At 48.2% G+C, this 17,607-nt stretch overlaps 1 protein-coding gene across 2 annotated transcripts in view; it reads right to left on the bottom strand.

The window, feature by feature from the left end:
* The window catches only part of IRF2 (interferon regulatory factor 2), a 111,855-nt gene that overhangs the window by 22,670 nt on the left and 71,578 nt on the right, over window positions 1-17,607 (bottom strand). For both annotated transcript variants that reach the window (XM_075556834.1, XM_075556835.1), the window contains exons 3-6: window positions 14,856-14,955; window positions 13,883-14,059; window positions 13,571-13,617; window positions 4,319-4,436 (exon numbers count right to left, since the gene is read on the bottom strand). In XM_075556834.1, the coding sequence (XP_075412949.1) occupies window positions 4,319-4,436; window positions 13,571-13,617; window positions 13,883-14,059; window positions 14,856-14,955 (442 nt within the window). The remainder of the gene's footprint in view (window positions 1-4,318; window positions 4,437-13,570; window positions 13,618-13,882; window positions 14,060-14,855; window positions 14,956-17,607) is intronic.

Raw genomic sequence — 17,607 nt, 5'->3', positions numbered from 1 at the left:
CACCTTTTGTCTGGGGTCGTGGGCCCTGGGAGGCTGGGTGGGGGGTGAGGAGAGTGACATGGTTAAAAATCACTCTGTGGGAAAAGGAGATGGAGAGGGAGCAGAAGCGAACGGCACTCAGCAAGGAGTGAAAGGGACTGGGGCCGGTGCCTGAAGTAGAAAGATGAGACTGGAGTGGAGAAACAGGCTGAGAGAAGATAGGTGGATTTGATGCGTAGAAGCGGGGTAGGGAGGAGAAAACAAAACAAACAAATAAGTATAATCCATAACAAGACAAGGATCTTGGGGGAAATGAGAACTTAAAAAGTTGAGAAAAAAAAGCCAAGCTTCACTGCCCACCGCTCCTGATTAGCACACAGTGAGAAAGTCCGGAGACCTGCCTCTGTGGCCCAGTCAGCTGAAGGAAACGAAGGGCTGTTGGCAGTTCTGTCTGGGTACATCGTGAGATGACAGAGAGTCCCAGGTCGACCTGTGTTTTCTTCTGCTATTCCACAGTATAGTCAATATCCCTTGCCAGCACTGTCTCTCCAGTCTTTATGGAATATTCCACCGTCTGCCGGAATGGCAAATCTACCTTGAAGGTAGAACTGCAGACTGCAACTGAGAGGCCAGGGTGGCGAGACTTCATCTCCTGTACTTGGGACATGTCCCCAGGAGGGACTAGACCCTGAGGAGGAAGTGGCAGAGGGGGGTGAGGGGGGGGAAGACCTTCAGTAGGATGGATTGGCACGGCGGCTACCACAGTGGGCGGGCTTCAATGGAGCAGTTGAGAGGAGGTGGCAGGATCGGGCGGTGTTTCACTCTATTGTCCAGAGGACCTCTTAAAAGCAATGAGTGCTTTCCCAAGGTCTGACTCAATGGGCCCTGTCCCTGAGCTCCCGGGCACAGAGCACAGCTCAGAAACCACTGAGCATGGACTTGGAAGACCCCACTGCCACCCCCTTGCAAAGGCGTGCCTTCCAGCGAAAGAGCCACCTCAAGATGATACTGCAGATTCTAGATGGAATTTCACATCTTCAGGACCGGGGTGGAATGGGGTGGGAATGGGGGAAAGGATAATAAAGAAAGGAGCTACGGAAAGACGGGGCTCTACTGTGCAATCCTGTGCAGTACCATCGTTGGCCATCATGGAAACCGCAGGGAGCCAGGTGCCAGGGCTGCCCGCCCGACGGATGTCATCTGAGGCCATCATCCCACAGTTGCCCATCTTTCCTCCTGCTTCCCTCCTGACACGTGGGTTTCCCAGCTGGCCTTTAAAAAGCTCCTCCAGTTTCACTTCAGATAAAGTGAAGTCAAACTGAATAGCGATCACCAAACCCCAAAGAAGACAAAGATCCCAAACACATTCTTTCCTGCCTGCCCTGTGTCTCGTCTCATGGAATCAGGTTTCTTGAATTCAGGGGCATGAATGGCCTCCCTTGTCTCCCGGCAATCTTTGCTTGAATGGAAGGGTGGGGTGGCCCTTTATCAGGAAGCACTATGGGGCTGTACAGCACTGCCCAGACAAGTTGGACAGAACGTCCGCACCTGCAAGCTTCCGACACTGGCCTGCAGATCATTTCCATCCAGCTCAGCATTGAGAGCACTGCTCCCCCGGGCCAGATGCCAGCTGGGTGTAGTCAGAACAATTCACATGTTGCTGGCTTCTTCCGCTTCCTAAAAACAGTAGTCACCACACACGCGCACACACACACACGCACGCACACACTTCAATGCTAAAGAAAAGTTAAATCGTGCCACCACCACCCGCTTCTTCATCCTTTTAAAGAAAAAGCGGAGATAAGTCTTCACTGTGCTTCTGATCATACATGTACCCAAACAGGCGAGCTGGAGCCGTGGAAGACAGGCTCTCTTGGGGATGAGGCATCTCGGGACACACAGCCGGAACTCGCGGAAAGGGTACCTCAGCTCTTAGGGGGCAGGAGTCCAACCGGAACCCAGCCCTCCCGTGTGTGTGTGTGTGTGTGTGTGTGTGTGTGTGTGTGTGTGTATCCTACTATCAGGGTGGCAAAAATCACAGTAAACAAACCAGCAATCAGGCCAGGCAGCTCTCTGCCAGGGCAGCCACCCACGTCATCTGTTGACCACTTACTGAACTTGTTGACAAATGAGCCAACCCTCACCAGAGTGAGAAATCGACTCGGGGCTGGCCTTCGCTGGATTCGTAATTCTCAATCTATTTCGCCCGCTCCCTAGTCTACAGACATGTGAGGAACGCATTCCGGACCCCAGTGTTACGCTTATAGGCGGCTGCTTATAAAAGTAGGATGAGAATTCCTTGAGGCTTCCAACTCAAGGGGGACAAAACAATCTCACAAATTCCAGAGGCCTTCGAAGGAAGACTCCGCGGTTTCGCATCTCTGCACAAACTGCAAAGATGGGGTGGGGAGTGGTGGGAGAGAGAGCTAATCAACGATCTCAAGAGTGTAGGCAAGAGCTTGCAAAAGAGCTAAACCGGCCGAAGCATCGCTATCATAGACGATCACAAATGACCCAATTCTCTAAAATATTGCACTTGTCTATTTTATACATAATGACATTCCTTCCTAAGGGTGCCCACTAATTACCTACACAGATATTCATTCTCACTCCGCTGCCATGCGCTATGAATTCCTTCGTAAATGCAATGAGAATCCATCTGATGATTCCCTAGCCAACCCTGGGGTTTTCCCTGGCCCTAGAGGAAGATCATGACTCAGTAAGTGAGCGCCAGCTCCCGGCAGCCCCACCTATACAAAAGGGCAAGGAACACTGAACTGGACAGAGGGTTTTTATAGTGAAAGCCCAAGCAGAATTTCTCCTAAAAAGCAAACAAAACTCTGGGACAAGTGAGGCTTTGGTTTGGCATTTTATCTGAGGCTGAGTTTAATTTCATACACAGAGGGGAACGCCAAAAACCTCCCACTCACTCACAATAGGCTGAATTCTAGGAAGAGAGTCTGGGAAACTCCATTTTTCTTTTTGTTAAAGGCTCAGTGAGCATACATTTTCCTCAGGGTGTCTGCTGAGCAAGGTAAGATAAAGAATCAGGAAGGTGGTGAAGGAGGCCAGGAGGTCTCTCAAGCCATGGAAGCAGCCACAGAGGCAAAGGGGAGAAGACTTGGGAGCTAGGGTGTCTGTCAGGAAAGTAATCTTGCTTCCCATTTCTCATCCAGAAGCATCCAGAGTGCGTCATGCGTAGGACCCTTCCCAGCTGGGAAAACCTCACCTCCTTCACTTCTCACGGAGTGGCAGTCACAGCTGTGAGTGTGAGGCACATCGGTGCCCTTTCCTGTTTGCCTGACACAACCCACAGCCTTCGAGTCCCTTCCAATGCACAGATGCTGTCTAAGGTTCTGGAGATGGAAAATCGGTATGGAAAGCAGGCAGCCTCGTTATTCTCCCTCTGAGCAGCTGGTGGGTTGGAACTGCTGCCGCTGTAGTAAGCAGCCCGATTCCTAGCACACACGGCTATAGAAAAAGGTTTTTTAACAGTCCCACGTCACTTGACATGAACCCCAACCTCCTTCCCAGAACTGCCATGGCCTGTACAAGCCACCCCTGCCTCCCTTTCTGTCTGAGGCTCACGCTCCCCACCAGCACCGTGCTCAATCCCACTGCCCCTCCTTCTGCTTTCCCAAGTCCACTGCCTGCCCCATAAGTCACCTGTTGCTCCTCACAGGGGCCCCGTGGCCTTCCCAGTCTAAATCTGGTCCAGGTCACTCTTTTTTCCTTGGCAGCTCTTACCACGATGGGTCTAGCTGCATTCCCACTCCATCTCCTGTCCATGGCCTGAGTGCACATCATCAACGGAGGGGACTCAGACATAGCTGTTGAAGCAAGCGATTCCCTTTGGCAACATGGACTCGGGGCCTCCATTTCTTTACCTGTGACACGAGTCCCACCTCAATCGCAAGCCTGCCCCAGAATAAACAGGTGCTCACAGAATTCATGCAGAGTCTCCCGTCTCCGTGGGGCCCGGATTTGATGCACAACACACTGGTTCATGTAACTCAATATTGGAAAAAGATGGAGCATCACTAATCATTAGCCGCTGGAGGAAAAGGCGCTTCCTCCACTCCTACTGCTGGGAAGCCATCCTCTCAGCCTTCTTCTTCTTTTTTTTTCTCCAGACAGACACATGCAAGTTTCTTTATCTCATCCTCAAAGGCCTTTATTTTTTCAGCCCTGGAATTCGGGGCCGGAACGTGCATTTTGAGATAGATGCAACACCTCCTCCCATTCCCTGACTGTGTTTCACGATCACTGCTTTACAAATTCCAGCCCCCTGGGGCCAGTGTGTGCATTTAAAAAAAAACGAGATGTCAAAACAGTTTACCTATGATGTTCACCGTACTATCCACTTCATTTTTTATAGCTGAATTCAGGACCGCATACTCGGGAGAAAGATCACTTACTCCATTACTAAGCCCCAAAGATGACTCAACTGGTTCTTGCTAGGAAGAAGAAAAGAAAAAAGAATTGAGAACACTTTCTTTTCCCTCCCTTCCGTTGCTTAAATTCCACTGGTTTACTTTTCGAATGCTAGGGGCGGACTCCACGCTACCGAATGCATCCCCTACTTCCTTAAACCAGCCTGGGGCTAATGGCGTCCATTTCCGCCTGACCGCGCACGCGCTGGGTAGTCCACTTCTTTCATTTCCCTTCAGGGAAGCGGAGCCACCGCAGCTGGCTTGCCAGACGGTGGCTTTGGCAAGAAGCAGGACCGTCTAACTGTCCCGGGAAGTCCTACACTGGACACATTCGAGATGGCGTGCTCGCAGGAGTCAACTGCAGACTCTCTCAGGAGGAATCACGACACCACCTTCGCTCGTATTTCTTAGGAAACGTTCTGCCTCACCGGCTGACCCACCTACAGGGACCCAGAGGAAGCTGTGGTTGAATTTTCCTCAGGGATGGTTTGCACCACCACTGGCTCTGCATTGGGTGACTAGCTGATGGCACGGGCCACCCTCACAACTGGACTCTCCCTCGCTTGGATGGGGACCAACCAGACCACCCCACACCCCGGCCTGCATACATGCCTTTCAAGTACCTAAGTGCCTCACATCCAGCCCAGGAGGCTACACATTCATGCTAGCGAGACAGTAAGGACAAAATCCTTGACCTCAAAAGAGCTATAAAGTTAGTTTGCTTTACGAAAGGGCATAAGGCTCCTCCACGCTCCCTAAGAGCACCAACCAACTCTGGGAAAGCCGGTCCTGAAGTACGAGTAATTTGAGAACTTTTCCTCATGGTCAGATTGCATATACTTTTCGGAAAGCCATCAGGTGAGACACAAAAAGCCATGCAAGATGACTCGTGGGGAAGCCAAAATGGAAGAAGAGGGCGGAGGGGTGACGGTCACAGGACTCGGATCACATAAGGCAGAGTATTAAGAATGGTATTCAACTAGAAGGTATGTAAACATTTTAATCAACGTGCTACTTGTATATATAAATTACATCGATTGAGTCAATTGTACGTAGAAAGTATAGGAAAGTACCCCTGTGGGGGAAATTACCTGCTCCTGCGAGAGCCCACTTGGCAGGACAACCATGTTGGATGAGAGCAATCCCACCCACTGTGTCTGCAAACACGTCCCCCCACCAGCGAGTCTGCTCTTTTAAAACACCGCCCACTGCATGCTCTCTGAGATGATCCAAAGGTCAGACATGAGGAAGGGACCAGAACCACCCCACTGAACAAAAATGTTAACCCTTTCCCTCTCGGCATTCTGCACTTTTCCCTCTTCTGGGAAGTCCAAATAAGAAATCGGATTGCCTCACCTGTGGGGAAGGAGATGGAATCATTTGTGATCTGAGCAACCATCATTTATTTCCTTTTATCGTGACCAGACTCATGAACCAGTTCTAGACCTTTCTGGCTATACCTCCTCACCAACTCCCGTTAGCATCTGTGGTCTGTCTCCTGTCCACCCTGCTGGCAGAATGGAGCCCCCAGGGGGCTAGGAAGTCTGGGAACAAAGGGCAGCTCCCCTGCCGCTCGTTCAGGGGCCTTGTGTAACCTTCTTGGACACGGTAAAGGGCTATGAAGTGAGGACACAAATAGTATCCAGGCACAGGGATGGTGTAAAGATGAGATACATCTATGCCTGGCACTTCAGATTCCAGCAATGCATGCTTCTATCAAAGGTCACCCATAAAACCCTGCTCTCTCAAATCCCATGACCTTGTCTCGGGTCCCTTGCCTGATCTGTGATGCCCAGTAGGGAAGACCAGCTCTCCCCTTTAACGCCGTCTCTGCCCAGACTGAATTCTGTGTGATGGGGTTTGTTGCAATTCTCCATCTCTCCAATCACGGTTTGCTCTCTGATGGGCGTCCTCAATGGTCTTTCTCTCTGCTCCCTTCCCCCACGATGCCCACATTTCATTGTTCCACTTCCCTTTCCACCGTGCCTGGCCATTTCGTTGGTGATTCAGAAAGGAACTGAATGCAGGACCATGTCAAGACTTTCTGGAAGACTACTCATATTGAGGTGTTTCTTCTGTCCCAAGTTCTTTTTTACTCATGCTCTTTCTACGTGTCTCATAGAACTAGCACAGCCTTGCGGACATTCAAAGGCCTAAGTGAAGTTATTCCAATTTCTCAGTGAAAGAGCTCTAAGTGTTCCACATGATTTTTAGTTTAATTAGTTGCAAGTGGAACTTTGGCCACTTTCCACTAAGAAAACTACGACTCAGAGACTAAATTAATTTTCCAAGATCACACTACTCCTGGCCCGAGGAGACACAAGCACTGAGCCCAGTGGGGTCCAGAGGCGTCCTGTCTTAATAAGCCCCTGCATCCTGATAGAACAGAGCATGCTGTCCATGGAGATGAAGGTCATTGTTCCACTCCCTGCAGCTCCGCCCCAAGGAAACTGTCTGTCTCAAGGTCTTCCAGGCCAGACACCTCACTGATACCATCATTCCCGAAGGAGGATCTAGAAAACTGGCAACCAGTGCGTCCCTTGAATACGCCCTTGTACCAAGGGCCCAGAGGGTAGGCCTTTCAGAGAAGACTCGTCCTACACTCCATTCGAATCTTGGAAATGATCAGAACTCGACTTTCACACCTAAACTCCACTAAGATAAAGTCAAGGATCCAAGTTAAGTCAAGGATCCAAGTTAAGAAAGCACGGTGTATATTATTCTATGCAACATGAGCCCTGCCCGGAGGGTCAGGAATGACCTCTACCCACAGCCCCTCCTGGTTCCCTATGAAGCCCCACTTTTGCCCTGTCCCAGCAGCCCCTTGCCCTGTTATAACCACCCTAACCTGGACTGGCTAATCCTGAGCCACGCCTTCCTTTCTGGTGGGAGATAGACGTTTCTGCTGGATGGCATAAAACAAGTAAGTGCTCAACTCGACCCCCAAAGGTTGGCAGTTCAGATTTACCCAGAGGCACTTCAGGAAAAGGCCTGGTAATCAGTCTACTTCCAAATGGTCAGAGCCATTGAAAACACTGTGGAGAACGGCTGTACTCAGATACACCGGAGTCAGAGCCATCGCAACAGAAACCGCAGCTGCTGGGTTCTGGTCACTTTCTGGGTTTCTAACTCTCTTGTCTCTCTCCAAAGAAGAGAAAAGAAAACAAAAAGTCTGGGCTTACAGTCAGGCCCCATCACAGCGCATCAGCCTTGCCAAATGATTTATGCGGATGGACCTGATCCGCCATCATGGAATCTCATCCCCCAAGATGCACCAGCTCATCTGTGCTCACCTCGACTCTTCGAAGCCTAAATTAAAGCTTTGGAGGGCAGCCCAGAATATCAGACACCAGGAGTGCCACTGAGACGTGTTCTGAGTAAAACCGGTGGAAGCCTTCATCCGAGGGCCCCGTCCCTGCTTTTTCTTTCCCAGAACTAGTCTGCGTTCTCGTTCTCAGGCTCTGACTGGAATGCCCCTGGGCCTTTCCTTGATCACTTTCCTCTCCCTCTTTCTGGGGGCTTCATCTCATAAAGTTTCTTTCATTCAGATGCCATCTGTTTTCACGAACTCCGCGTCTCATTCAGGAGTAAATGGCCACACACCTTCACTCCAATGTGTGCACACGCTTTCTGCCTGCTGGGCCTAAGTAGCTACCCACAATGTGCTTTAGAGGGCTCTCTGCCACTCCAATGCCAACGTTTTCAATGTTAAACTCAACCTCTTTCCTACAAAGCAAACTCTCTTCCCAGCATGCCTGTCTGAGGTCTGAAAACGCAGGCTGTCCTCCTGGACCCGTGTCGGTTTTCCTTCTCCAGAGACTTCTCCATCTGCCAAGGCAACGTGTCCTCCTTTCCAGCTCTTCGTGCTCACAAGCACGAAAATGACCCTCAGAGATTTCGTCCATCGCCTTCTGCATTGGCTCCAAGAAGTCCGAAAAAGGTCTTTTCTAAAATCATCCCTATCTAGATTCACTGCCATCGAGTCAATCCTGACGCCGAGCCACCCAGTCAGACAGCACAGAATGGCCCCAGGGGGTCTGAGATGGCAACTCTTTACAGGAGGAGAAAGCCTCCTCTTTCTCCTGTGGAGTGGTTTTGAACTGCGGACCTTCTGGTTAGCAGCCCAATGCAAAACCAACTATGCCACCAGGGCACCTAAAATCACACATAGAGGCCTTTTAAGAAGGCTGAGTGGCACAAGCAGGTTGCAACTGGCTGCTAACCAGATGGTTGGCAGTTTGAACCTGTCTCCACAAAAGAAAAGCCGGGTGATCTGCCTTCGTAAAGCTGATGGCTAATAGAGACATCAAACTTCGGGGGAATAACCCGCCGGGACAGTTCTTCTCTGTGTCGCATGGGGTAGAGTCAAGGGCAGACTGGATAACAGCGACCCACAACACGTACAGCGAGATGTCATTTAGCGGACCCACCCTCAGACTGCTCTGAACCATCCCTCCAGACCTGCCATAGGAGAGGAGGAGACAACAGGGTCAACCTGCGCGTCCACCTCATCCAGGGCACTGCCCGTTGGGTGACAGACAGCATGTGCTTTCAGCTGATGAGCATCAGTCCATCAGAGAGATCTTCCGACCATTGAGTGAATCCCTCCCCTAGTAGCCCTGATCCACGATCCTTCGGGCCAATCTTTGCATGGTGACAGGGTGGACGCTCTTTCTGAGGCCAACGCTGTTGGAGCCAGCCGATCAATTAGGGAGCTCTGCAGGCCACTTTCTGCCTTCCTGCAACTTCTCCCCATAGGTCTGCACTCAGAATCAATCCAGCCCAGGTCTGTGATTACCAAGTCACTTTAGAAGCCACCGCAACTGTCTTGTCCGTCATCACAGCAATGTGTTGCCCTAGAACGCTTCCAGACCTGTGTCCTTCGACTGCAAACAGCCCTGTGAGGCAGAGCAGAGTCCTTGGTAATCCGCTGCCGTCTTGGATGTCATCATATCCCATTACCGCTCACCAGCTCCTGTTCAGATTCCAGTTCCAGATGGCAAGATGACCCTGGACAATTTACTCAGCCTCTCTGAACCTCTGCTTCCTCACAGGCGAGAGGTAACCTGCCCATCACAGAGCTCAATGTGGTTACTGACCACCAGGAGGGTTGGCTGTTTAAGTCACCCATCGATGCTATGGAAGGCAGGCCTGGTGATCACTCACAAAATCAGCCACTGGCAAGCCTTCCACGGCAACACCGAGGAGTCCAAGTCAACCCAATGACAAAGTGACCTCTTGGTTTTGCCACCACCTGTGGTGCCACAGTGGGCTAAGCAATGGACTCCTATAACCAAAAGGTTGGCAGATGGAGCCTACCAGCCCCTTGGGGGCAAAGGGGCGAAATCGTCTACTTCCATAAAGATTAACAGCCTTGGGAAACCTATGGGTCGGTTCTACTCTGTCCTATAAGGTCACTATGAGTCAGAACTGACTTGATGGCAGTGGGTTATCCTGGTTGATCTTGGCCTTGCCTGAATCTGTTCCATGTTATTTCTTGGAACTCCTATGTGCACTGGTGACCAATGATCTACCAATGCCCACTGTGGGGTTCCTTGTCCTCATCCCCTCAGGCACCTGCACACAGGCAGGGCTTTGTTCTAGGAACACAGGACTCAGTACGGTAGAACAGAGTCACAAGGAGCATGTTCTAAAACGCTGAGGCATAATTAATGCAGGCCTGTGGCCTCCCCAAGCTCAGGGAAACTGGGGAAGGGGGGCAGTTAGTATGGAGATAAATTGTTTGAGTAACCAAAATAAATTCTAACCTTTGCCCACATACCTTACACACTGTTTATGTACTAAAATTTCCATTCAACTTGAGGCAAGCTTATGGCAACAGCCAGTTTTCATACTCTAGTTACTAGACACAGACAACCGTTCCCTGGGGAAGAAATTATGCACCAAACAGATTAACTCTGGTCAGCTACCTATGTTCACAGGGCACATTCGCTCAGAGGTTATGTGTTCAGACACACAACCAAAAATAGCTTATTAATCACAGACACATGAAGTCAACCCTAGGGTTGAATCTTCATGGCAGAATTTGGAAACTGCCTTATCCCTGTTGTGCTGCTACATTTAGGACTGATTCAAGGGCATGTATAAGCAAAAGTTAGACTTTGCTTATTAGTGATGAATCCCCTCCCTGCCTTCTGCTGATACCCTTCTGAGGGGCAAGTTATGATTCTTAGCCATGTTGTCATCATACACGTGGCTGGGATGGAAGTTGACTTGCAAGGTTGTGACCAAGAGGCAACCTCCCACTCACTCCCCTGGGCCACTGTGGCCAGGTCCACGAGGGTTGTGCCTTCCACAACTTGCTCTTCTGTGTGGCCATGTGGAAGGCAGTGCCAGTGCTGGCAGGACTGCGATTCCTCTACTAAAGACCCCGCACAGCACTCATTCTAAGACTCCTATTCCTTGCATTTCTGCATCTTGGAACAGGATGTACTTTAGCTTCAATTGTGTGTCATGGTTTAATTGGAAGTAGCTTTTCTTTCTGGGTGACGTATAACAATGTAAAACAGATATAATGGCTAGCACCTGACATCCAGTGACCTATGGTGGGTATGTTTGGGCAAAATATGGTAAAAAGTGGACATCAGTTGTGATTCCATTCTGATTTTTCCACTCATGGTGATTCTTAGCTTAAATCTGCTTTCTAGTGGAAAAACCCTCACCTCCACCCCAGATATTGTTATCTATTTATGCGTCTCCTTAAGCCCCAGACACACAGGGACTCCGTGATTAAATGTGTAGTAATTACTTGTTCTGGGTCAAGCGCTGAGCTACATGTTGGGAAACGAAGCGTGACTGTGGTTCGTCACACTGAGGATTGTCACCAGCTGCTCAACGTCCACATATTTGAGGGGAGCCGTGTTTTTCTGATAAAGCAACAGTAGTCAAGATGTACGGCTAACACAACCTCAAACTGCGTGGGAATCATGATCGGATTCACAACCAGGCTTTTTTCAATGTCTAGACTGTGAGGGGGAAACATGTAATGATGGGGAGGGAAGCTCTAAGTTAAAAAAAAAACAACAACTTAAAAGTTATATCAAAAATGATAAGATCAGCACCTTAACCAGATCCTGATTCAAATAACAAATGGAAGAATGTGTAGCATTTATAAAACAATTGGAAATCTGAACACTGACTAGCTATTGGATGGCATTGAACAAGCTCTGGTTATTCTCAAGTGTGATACTGACACTGGGCTATTTAAATTTTTTAAAGCTAGAAACTGTAGCACTCTTTCCATGCATAATTCAGTTTCTAGCTTTATGGACAAGGCTTCAAAATGTAGAGGTAAGATACAAGAAATGATCTCTGTAAGGAAAAAATCATGAACTATAGGCAATTTCATATTCTATAAAGGGAAGCAGGTCAGAAACGAATGGAGCCAAATCACCCATGAACTGATTACTATTGAAATTGGGGTGATGGTCTACAGGCTAAGTTGTACACATTTAACTCCTTTCACAATAAAATGTTAAAACAAGAACCAAACCTTAATACCATGCTATCATTAAAACAGACACAAACTAGACTAGTCAAACACAAACCCAGAGGCATCAGCGCTAAAGTACACCCTGCCTAAAACATTTTGTTTCCACCACAGACATAAATGTCTCCAAAGTTTTAGCAATTTTGCTAAGCTTTCCTTCAAAGTCAAACTGTCTTGAGAAATCTAACTTTATATCTACACTATTTTGCATGTCCCCCACTAGGTCAACTTCTTGGTCTGTTTTCAAACATTGTGCTCTCTGGACGGATTGGTTCTTTTCTTCGACGGTTATTCCTCATCTAAAATTGGGATGCTTGGCATCCCGATCAAGGATGGATCTAAATCACTATGTGATCCTGGCTCCGGTCACTCAGCTGTCGGGAGCCACAGTTTCTTCCTCTTCAAACCAAAGGCAGAAGACTAGGGAATCCTCCCAGGGGCTAAAGGTCTGTGGCGATACCAGCTGCTCTTTGCTGGCAGCTGTGTTCACTCCAAATTTTTGTCCAGGATGTTTGACTAGCCTCTCACTAGTTAATAAGAGCTACTCGATCTACTTCATAGCACACAACAACAACAAGCCCACTCTACGGCACAGACTTCTCATACTGTGGAGGCTGAGCTAACTGTGGGGAAAGAGAGAGTTCAGACTACACATTCTATTGAAAACCATGCACCCTCCTCTCTCTCTCTCTCTCCTCTCTCTGTCTCTCTCTCTCTGTCTCTCTCTCTCTCTCTCTCTCTCACACACACACACACACACACACACACACACACACCTCCCCAAACTCTTAGGAGTGATAAAAATGAAGCAGAAAAATAACTGCTAAGCACCACAATAATAAAATACCTACATTGCTAGGTTAAAATTTAGCGCCATGTCATTTGAATCTCCCTTATGATCCATTTAAATCTGTTCTCATTTTTAATATTCTCGGCTTTCTTTTCAATTGAGGTTTTCATTTTGTTATTGTAAGTTATTTTGCTTTCTTACATGTTTTTTGGGATAAGAAACCCAGGATAGGTAAATCTACAGAGACAATAACTGGATTAATGGTTCTTTGGGGGCCTGGCAGGGAGGTGGGGGGAGAAATAGGGAGCTAATAAGGATGAGTACGAGATTGAAGAGCATGTCCTAAAACTGATTGTGGTGGTGATTATACAACTCTTCTTGATATTGAATTGCATGGTATGTGAATTACATTCCAATAAAAATTTTTAAAACAAGCAAAGCTGCACTGACTACTGTGTCCCAGTTTTAGAGCCTGCCATATGTGTGTGTGTGTATAAAACACCAAATAGAAGAGAATTACATCTCCTATATGTTAAACATATCTAAAAGTCTGAAAACAGACTTCATATGATTACATTTCAGCTGATTCCTGGGGCTTAGCTGGGACAAAGTGACCAGTGGGTCACCATCGCGGCGTGAATTTGTGATCTCATTCATACATTTCTCAGTGGAACGAGGTTAAGCAAGGGCTGTGCGGGCTTGTGTCTGCAGGTGGTCACATGTGAAGCACATAATGCACAATCAGAAAGGAGGAAGAATCAAATCCCTCACAGAGCTATGACTTGGCTTTAGGAAACTGACTACGAATCATTCATTTGCTCAGAGGCTGGGCCTTCTCTATGAGCAGCCAAAGATTACCTTGATGTGCTTAACTCTGTCTTCTTTTTCTGTCTTTGGCTTCTTTCCTGCGGTGACAAAACAAGAGTTGTGGATTAATTCCTGAGAAACGTTTCTCCTGAGTCAAACTGCTTCTGAAATCCTTCAAGAACCAGAGGCTTTCATCTGGACAGGGTCAAAACTCCCAGGTTTCCTTCACTGTCTTTGGTGACCAGAAAGTCATTCTCCCTGGCCAGGTGAAGGCAGACACACCAGATAAACAGGTGCGCTACCCTGGGAGACCCAGAAGTGGGGAGGAACTTTGATATACATTTATGCAACCTCTTTCTCTACCTTTCTTGGAAGGACGTTCGGATAAGGGCAGCATCCGGTACACTCTAAAGGCATTGTTTCCCTTCTTTATGCTTTTATCCTTGACTTCTTCAATATCCGGCAAGGAGTTCATGGCGCATCGGAAATTTGCCTTCCATGTTTTGGGATCAGGTTTATCTACTCCTGGTTGATGCTTTCCTAACAAAACAGTCAAAGGTTAAGAAGGGAGGGGCGGGGGTAGAGATCAGATACGGAATAAACATTTCTGGAGAAATGGTGTTGCTGACCCAGATAGAACAGAGAACCTCTCCCTTCCGAGCTGTACCTAGAATGACCAAGGTCGCTTCGCAGTGGGCCCAGGACTATGGGGTTTCTCAGGGTGCAAGCACTTCATTTTCAGAACCCAGAGAAAGTGGGGCAAACTAAGACATGTTGGTCACTCTGGAAACAACAAACAGCCTGAGGGGAACGGATGGTGGCAGAAGAATGGAGAATTAACAGGAATGATACAGAAGGAGGAGCTCTGTCGGGGTGGTGGGCTACTCTCATTGGGCTGTGAACCACAAGGTCGTAGGTTCAAACTCGCCAGTCACTACTTGGGAGAAAGATGAGGCTGTGGGCTCCCGCAAAGATTTACAGCCCCCAGGGGCAGTTCTACCCTACCCTACAGGGTTGCTATAAATCTGAATTGACTCCATGCTCATGAGCTTAAAGTTAAGGTCAGAAGATTTTGGTTCAAAAAGGAATAAATTGTCCTGATACATGTGTGTGAGGGACTTACCAGAACACCACATTTAGAGGAAATCTAAGGGCTACAATTCTATGGGACGTGAGGAACATGGCTTGTGAGTGATGAAGTTTGTACCCTGGTACCTTGGCTGTGACCAAGGTTAAGTCACAGATTCCCACAGCTCTTTTCAGGAGCACGTGTCAGGGTCCAAAGCAGCACAGACAACGATGCCTGCGTCTACCAACAGTGCAGGAGGTGGATTACCTGTATGGATTGCCCAGTTTCTAAAAAGAGGAGCGTCTTTTTCCACATCCCACCCGTGTCTAGCTGCATGCATCCAGGGGATCTGGAAAATTTTCTTTTCCTAAGAAGGGGGGAAAAAGTGAAAGTAAACCACTGCGCCCACAGGTTTCAGTTCATCTTTGGAAAGGGTTCTTGCGTTCCCACTCGTAAGACCCCCACTAGACGTCAGTCACTGGGGGTGCTGTCCCAGTAAAATGTGCTGGCAGCTCAACCTGCTTTCCCACCGGGGCCGACTCTTGGTCGCCTGCTCCAGGTGCGAGCCAGTCCTGTGGAGTGTGGCAGGGTAAGAACGGATTCCAAGGTCTGCATCTTAAACTTATCTTTGACAGGACCACGGATAACTGGCAATTGCTCAAAATGACCAGTGCGTATTTTTGAAAAACTTTATTCTCATCATTTGATAAACCAAAACTCCAGCTGCCTTGAGTAAATTAAAAATTATGTAGCTTTCCAAAAGAGCACCATTTTGTGCTGCTAAGGGGAAGTTGGAATCAGCACAGGGCACCTTGGCAGAGACTACATATCACTGTCCGTAGAAATCAAGGTTTCTCGTGTGCTATCATTCCTATCGGTCTTCTGCATTGAGCAAAACAGCAAAAAGTGCGGACAAAGATGCACGCATGACACGTATAGGCTACAATTCTTTTCTGGGGAAAATCCCTCAACACAATTCTTAAATAAAAACCTTCTCTAGCTCTCGTAGAACCAGAAAGGCAACTCAAATTTACTCCCATGGATGCTGGCAAATGCACAGATTAGAAACGAATGCTTTGGAAACAAAGTTACAGTACTTACATGAAACCTGACTCAACTAGCCCTTGTGACCGCCCGGCCTTTACTGACATTCCCTGTGGGACTTTGACTGACACCTGCACCAGGTGTTGGCTTTAGTTCTGGCAACAATTTAATTAGCTGCATCTGTGTTATCATTTCTATTTTACAGACAAGGACATTGAGGATTAGAATTACGGTTTAAGGCCAAAGAGTCATAAGAATCCTGATCCACAACTGAAGTATCATGATCCCACATTCACCTACTTAAGCACACCAATTTGACTCCCCATGTATCTGGGTGAATCACTGGGAAACTTTTAGAGTTAAAGAAAACCCTGGCGTAGGGCACCAGGAGCCTTGGTGATGTAGCGGTTATACACTGGGCTACAGTCCACATGGTTGGCACTTCAAAACAACCAGCAGCTCCTTGGGAAGAAGACTGGGCTCTCTACTCCCATAAACTGTCACAGTTTCAGAAACCCACAAGGCATCACCGTGGGTCGACAATGACTCAAGGGCAGTGAGTTTGAGTTTTGTCGTGTGGCAGTTGGTTCAGAAACCATATTACAGAGGCAGTAGCTCTAATTCTAGTGTCTAGGAGTAAGGACCCTGGCCCTCAGGTCCTGATGAAGGGAAGAAATGTCAGGGGGGATTTCCCACCACCTGGCTCCCACAGGACACAAGAGTCCCAACCTCCTCAGAACAAATCGAAGAGTGTGAACTAAAAATATTTCAGAGCACGTGTTTCCCAAAAGCCGTGAAGCAAGAAAATTCGATTGTACTTAGAAGTCCGTGAACCAAGCAGACCTGAAAATGGCAGACTGTGTGTAAGATCCTCCTCACTCATTCTTCACCGTCCACGGGAACAGCTGGGCTGTGGGTTCACCCGTGTTGATGGACAGTGGTTAGTGATGAGGGCTGAGGAACACGAGTTTTTTAATGTGGGCAATGTCAGAAGGAGCATTCGCTTAATAGAGTAGCTTTGAGGTGTTCATCTGAACATACAAAAAAAAAAAAAAGGCTCAGCCTCAAAAGACGGTGCCTACACACGCAGATTGTGAGAGACTGTGTAGTTGTGCTGTGTGCTCAGTCAACGGAGGAGTGGCAGGGGCGTGACCAGAAATCAACCGCACAAGGACAAAGCCGACCTCTACGAGGTGGGACTTCTCAATCATTTACATGTGCACACAGACACGCAGGTGCACACACTGGCAATGCCTTTACACCAAGCCTCCCGCAAACACTGCCAAAATCATGAAACCACAAAAGCTATGCCCCAACCCAGCAGTCCCCGCTGGGAATCTTCGTGAAAGTGCTCAGGGTGTAGAGCGGTGACAAACAGGCCAAACAATGCTCCCCATTCATGACAAACCCAGACAGGGAGTAAATACTGATGCCATTTTCTTCTGATTATCCCTAACTATGGGGCTATCTCTCTGCAGCCACTCACCCAGCATGTGCCCTAAAGCTATATGAAATACACATTTTAAAAATATATTTGGTTGAGCAGTTACAAAATACTGGAGTAGCAAACTCCAGGATTCCATTCCTCCACAGAATCCCATGCGCTGCCCCCCCCCCGCCCGCCCTGCAAAAATAATTATTCGAAGCTGATAGCACCCAAGCAAATAGTTAACCGTGAAAAGGGTGACTGCATAGGGTGGAAGAGCGGTGTGACATGTCACCTTATCTTTTCTCCCATTCCTACTTTGCCTAGTTTGGTGGAGGCCTTAAAGACCGCACTCTGAATTCCCAGGAAGATCCCTGCTTCATGAGGGCGCAGAGCATACCTTGCTTTTCAAGAAGTGTTGTGATGCGGTTAGGAGATCCCTGAAAAGCTAACACAGAGGGTTTGCCTTCACTTTGCCTAACTCCGAACTCTCTAAGGACAAAGATATAGACAGCTATAGAATGGGGCTCCTTGAGACCCATCCAAATT

The sequence above is a fragment of the Tenrec ecaudatus genome, chromosome 8 (genome assembly GCF_050624435.1).
Source record: "Tenrec ecaudatus isolate mTenEca1 chromosome 8, mTenEca1.hap1, whole genome shotgun sequence".
Taxonomy (NCBI): domain Eukaryota; kingdom Metazoa; phylum Chordata; class Mammalia; order Afrosoricida; family Tenrecidae; genus Tenrec; species Tenrec ecaudatus.
The sequence above is the reverse complement of the archived record's forward strand: the minus strand, read 5'-3'. Positions and strand labels throughout refer to the sequence as shown.